Source organism: Notothenia coriiceps, unplaced genomic scaffold, assembly GCF_000735185.1.
Source record: "Notothenia coriiceps isolate Sejong01 unplaced genomic scaffold, NC01 NC01_scaffold00026228, whole genome shotgun sequence".
NCBI classification, from domain to species: Eukaryota; Metazoa; Chordata; class Actinopteri; order Perciformes; family Nototheniidae; genus Notothenia; species Notothenia coriiceps.
In genome coordinates, this window is record NW_011358929.1 from 49,303 (window position 1) to 55,147 (window position 5,845).

At 37.7% G+C, this 5,845-nt stretch overlaps 1 protein-coding gene across 1 annotated transcript in view; it reads left to right on the top strand.

The window, feature by feature from the left end:
* Positions 1-1,233, top strand: part of LOC104956708 (ubiquitin-associated and SH3 domain-containing protein B-like) — a gene marked incomplete at its 5' end in the record, with an annotated part of 6,275 nt that extends 5,042 nt beyond the window's left edge. Inside the window, one exon of the mRNA XM_010784239.1 lies at positions 191-1,233. Coding sequence (XP_010782541.1) covers positions 191-328 — 138 coding nt within the window. The remainder of the gene's footprint in view (positions 1-190) is intronic.
* Between the last annotated feature and the right edge of the window lie 4,612 nt (positions 1,234-5,845).

The window sequence follows — 5,845 nt, forward strand, 5'->3', positions numbered from 1 at the left end:
ACATGTCCCAGTAGAGACACTACATACTGATGTGAACCTGAACATGAGCACAATAGGGCCTATTTAACGTTTATATTGAAGAAGATTCAAACCATTTGGTACAGCCCTAGTTACAACACCGTGTTCATTTGTATCCCCTTCTCATCTTTTTGTCTGTGATAACACACACATCTGTCTTCTCTCTTTGCAGATTCCTTACTTGGGTTTTTGTGCTTGTGAAGAATTGGGAGAGACCGAGGTGTGGCAGCTGGTCGACCCGCCCATCTTGCCTCTGACACATGGACCCAATCACAGCTTCAACTGGAGGGAAATGCTAATGCAAGACTGAAGGATTTGCTCTTTGGCTCTCTTATCTTTTTGTGACCCTGAACTGCTGAAAGAAATATTTATTTTTAACCCACTCTGCTCTAAATCCAGCCCAACTACCAAAAAAAAAGGAAAGAAGAAAGACCACGTCTGGCTTCCTTCAAAGACATCATGCAAAAAATAAATGCATTTATTGAAGCAAATGTATTCAGACACACAGCTCAGGAATGAGAAAAAATATGAGCCACAGATAGAATTGCAGTTTGGTGTTTTGAGAATTGTGGATATTTCTTAAGACTTGTTGATGAATCAGGTTTATTGCCATGAAAAAAGTGACGTTAAGTCTATGACTCCTCTTCAGGCAGGGCGGTGAAGACTTTGTGTGTTGCTGCCTTCACACACACTGTGACAAGAAGTAGACGAGAAAGACTACCACCACAGAAATATTTTTCCATGTGTCAGAAATTATTATTTAACTTGTAGCTAAGACCCTCCCGCAAATAAAAAAAAAAAAGCACAAAAGAAATGTTGACAATCAGACAGGGGAAAACTGATCTTCATTGTTTCTGGTGCCGAGATGGGTGGTTTATGATTCCTGTAAATGTCATATCATTAAGTGATTTTCTCTAAGTTAACATTTAATTGCCAACATGAATCGTTTTACTTTCCTGCAATGCAGTTTTATTACCACCACAGGAGCAACCAAGGCTTAAGAAAATTAATATAATTTAATACAGATCGCTTTTGGGTGCGTTGACTAAAAATATTTGCTTGTTAATCACAGCAGCACTGTTGAATTTCATGTTTTTTGTTATGTCAGATGATTTAAATGCTTACTGCCTATACCAACTGTTTGTTATTTGAGACCAAGCATCTATTGATACTCTCAAAAACGAATAAAGCAAGGATGTGGAGATATGGCCTATACATATAAGCCTGTGCCATGTGTTCTGTAAAAAAAATCACTTCTTTACATAAGATATTCGTGAGAATTAGGTAGCTCATAATTTTTGGTACTGTTTTACACAAATAGCTTTGCAGTTGTTTATTAAATAAAGATATGCAGGCATTGCAATGAACAAAGAGCTAACTAATTTAACGACAATCTTGTGGCAATGTGCTGTTTATGCCGGACTTAACACCGACAATATTATTTTACTTTACAGAGCACCAGGTTGCACTAATTGTCTCATTCAGAGCAGTATTGTTGTGTACTAAGAGAACATAGAAAGGCCCTTTTCACAGCAGACCTTTTGACTTGTTGTAGTAAGAAAATAAAAACACAGGAGTATTTAAAACATGTCTGAAGCCGCTGTACTATTCAGTGTTCGAAAGAGACATCATGCACAAAACCAGTTCCTCCATTGAGTGCATCATTAATCATCATTAATCTTAAATGCTGTGCTTTTGCTGCAATAATGGCAAAATATCCTATTGGACTTTTAGTTATAGAGTGAGTAGTTACATTCAATAATTCTGATTTATAAGGTAATATTGTTAATGATGCATTCAGAATACTGGCTTAAGGTGTTTTTGCAAGATTTGGCCTTCTTTGTCAGGCTTCTCTGTCTGGATATCTCTAACAGGAAAGACTTTCTCTCCTCAAGGAAGAAGCCCGTTTGGACAGTTTGGACCCTGAGGTGGATTCATTGCTAACTTAAACAGCTTGAAGTGAGTCTAGGGATGTAGAGAATGGCTATGAAAACTGCGCGATAAATTAACATACAAGTTATGCTGCTTTAGTGAGACTTATTTTTGGCTAACTAGTTAGCTAACAGTCACAAGCTAAATGTTATCCTCCTAGCCCGTCTCTTGCTAACTCAGGTAAGGGCTTTTTTTAGTTTGTTCGTGTGTCGGCTGAAACGTTAATTGTATTGTTAAAACCCTAACCTCAAGTGAGTTACCATTTCAATGTATTAACTATAGAGGTATGAGAAGCACCTGTAACCTGTGTAGCTAAGTGTTAGCATATAACAGTTTGACATGACGAGCTAACGTCACAGGTGATGGGAGAAGCTGATTTAGCCACACCAGTATTAATTACACTGTTAGAGCAGTAATATAGTAAAATATGATAATCAAAACAACAAGCAAATATTACATTATTAAAGGTTTACACAATATATAATTGTAATAACACTTTAGAAACACTGCCTTTTAACAATGCTCTTGATACTTTTACTTAGACTAGTAAGTTATGTGGCTATATTTTAACACTTATATTGACCTAAATCTTGCTGCTTAAGTTTTTAGAGGATATGCAATTCATAATTAGCCTAAAATACAACAACGATTTGACAAACTAAAGGCAAAAGTGTTAAATGTACCACAGCAAATTCTCTCTTTCAGGGCTTGCATTCATATTAGACTTGTTGACAAAGAAGACAAATATGTATAATACTATATAAAGTATTATAATGTATTCAGAATTGATTATGAAGAAACCTTTTGTGTACTAAAATGTTGACAACAGTAGGCCTACATATCCTACAAAATCTGCTCACTAATGCATATTCACAGACTAAGTGTGAAACCAAACAAACACTAGGTGGTGCTGCTTGATGACCAATATCAGTAATAGTTCCTGCAGAGACCTTCACACACTATACAGCTAAACTCTTCCATGGGGTTATGTGCACTAAAATTGGGGTTTTTCTCAGATAGAAACATTTAAAAAAGGTAAAATATTTTCATAGAATAAAAAGGTTATTGTGTTATTGTTTATAGTTTTGACCCTGTGATTTTGACTTTTTCATCAAATATGATACAGAGTGATGAGAAAACTATAAGTGTACTTTTTGGTTACTTTGTTTGGTTTTAAACAAGACCACATGGTAGATATATGGTATATTTCGAAACATGAAACACTCAGAAAATGATTACTGTAATATATTTGTTTAATTCTAATGATAAACTCTTAGCCAGTGTGTATGTCTATTAAATCAGTCCTTAGACAACTTTCTAGCTGAGCCAAGTGACTGATGGCCACTTACTAATAATACCACTGAAACAGCTGATTCATTTTATAATTTACATGCACTCTAACACAGTAACACAAGTGTGGTAGTTAGCTATCGGTTAGGTTGATTTACCATTCATCCATGAATCTCCCTGCAGGGGGCAAAGGGCAGTGGCAGCTAGGACAGACATCTCTGCAGGCAGCGGGTAGGTGTTCACTGATGCATTCACTCTTCAACATATCTTGCACTTTGACTGTGTGTGAGTGGGGCTTTTTTTAAGAAAACATGACAGTGATAACATTTAAAAAAATAGTAGTTCTGCTGCAAATTTGAATCTAATTTTAATTTTGGTTTCAATATTCCTACAATAGTCTATACATAAACAAACATATTTGTAATGTATATATTTATATATATTCAAACTTTAACATTGTTCCTCTTCAAAAACGTATTTACTGATGTGTTTTCTATCATATCTTATCTCTTGCATTTAATAGACACAGACAAAATATACAATTACAGATCAATATTTTCAAGATATACAGTCACTCTGCCACCCCTGAAATAAAATGGCAAAGGTTCATGAAAGAAATGGGACCTGTTCTTCATTTTGAGTATGAAAAAGGTACGTTTCCGGTTACCGTCGGTCTCCATGGACTGTATTTCGGTGAGTGTTTCAGCAATATTATGATGTCTGACAGTGATTTGAAGTTGATGTCAGATATATCCAAAAGCTGACTGTAAAGCGTGTGTCACTGCTTCTGCCTTCTGACAAACTTATCCCCCATTGGCTTGTTACTTTGTGAGTTACATGTTCAGTTGCATAGGGAGCAACTGTAATATTTTACAGCTGTCATCTGGCATAAGACTCAGGTTAAAGCTGGGGTATGTCATTTATTTCAGAAACACTTTTTGTTAGATTCCATGGAATGCTCTTAACATCCCGATAGCAATGAATATATTAAACGCTTTGACAATAAATACATAAAAAAATGTCATCTGTTGAAGCCGTAGTCCTACTGTAAAAAGCAACGAACCAATCATTTTAGCCGGCTGGCTAAAATAAGCTGCCGATGGCACCTCAGCGGCAGCTGGCGGCCCTAACCTGCCGTCAGCCCTTCATCTCGTGGGCAGCAAATTTATCTCGGCCCGTTATTGGTCATGTGCGCGTACGTGTGTGTGGAGAGGGGTCCTCTGTAAGGAAGTCTGAAGGAAGAGGTAGATTTTTTCGGCTGCGTACTTTCAAATTCTAATAGCGGACTCGAAGCTGGTTTCTTCCAAAGTTAGCATACGCCCCACCCCCCCCAGGCGTTTAAAAGAGAAAGTGATTATCCTAAAACCTGACAGATTTTCCTAAACGAACAGTGCAAAAAGGGCTTAAACCTGGCCTTCTGTCAAATGGCCAGCAGGGGGCGACTCCAACTGGGTGGAAAAGAGAATCTGATTGCTATAGAAGTCTATGAGACACGGGGTCTACTTCTCAGCTTCTCACTTCGTGTTATAGTTTCCTAAAAAAAAACGGTTTCCTCGGCTTTAATTCAACAGCATGTTCTAAAAATTTTGATTGTAGCTAAAATACGAATTAAATATAAAGCAGCAAGTAAGCTTTAAGGCGGGTTACCTGTGATGGACAGGTTCTACAAGCAATTGTTATCTGGTTATGGGTGAAGTTCATTGCCTGTTATCGCTCACACTAATGCTGTTAAAGACACAACTTCAGACTATTACACCGGCGTGTACTAAATTAATATGGTGAGTTGTAATCGCAAATAGTTGCCGGCTTCGAGTCCCCAAAATTCACCATAAATGGCTGTGTTTTTTAGCTGAACTACAGCACCTTTTTTTACGCCTGTCATCCGCGAAGCGGCTACGGCTTCTGCCGTGGCAGCAAACAGTCGTTGATGAGAGCAGTTTCGAGCAGATGCATATCAGTATAGTAGAGTTGTAGAAAATAAAAAGGAAAGCACTTCATATGAAATAGGAAAACCTTCGAGAGAAAACTGAACTTTTTGATCAGCAACATTTGGAATGAGCAGATAGTGTGATGATAATTGTGCAATTCGTAAAAATACTATATATGATGATGGTGGCGACTGTTTATACCCAAATCATCCTATTAATTTTTTACATACAACAGCTTGTTGCAGTCACACTTTTCATGCTTCTGGACCTGTCAACACCTGTCGCAATACTCAAGCAAAACTGCGACAAAGTTTCGGTTGTCACGAATAAGTTTAGAGCACGCAATGTAAAATTATGAAGAAGGCATGTCGATTAGTCTGATATAGAAGTTTTTTTTGTGATTACATCAATTTGGCTTTGAAGCAACGAGGGCTAGTCAGCTCCCTGAGCTCTAATAGGGTTGACAGCCAGGCTGTCACCGGGAGTTAGTGAGCCGCCACTGTGCAAGTTCTCAAGATGGGGGGCGAGCGGGGTGGAGAATGAGAATATACTGCAGCAGATAGGCAGATTCAGCCACACAGAAGCAAGAGATGCCGTCTAATAGGCTGCTTTTTTAAATACGGCAAAAAGTCTCTAAACCGACATTACTAAATAAAACGGCCGCTCTTTTTGATGGC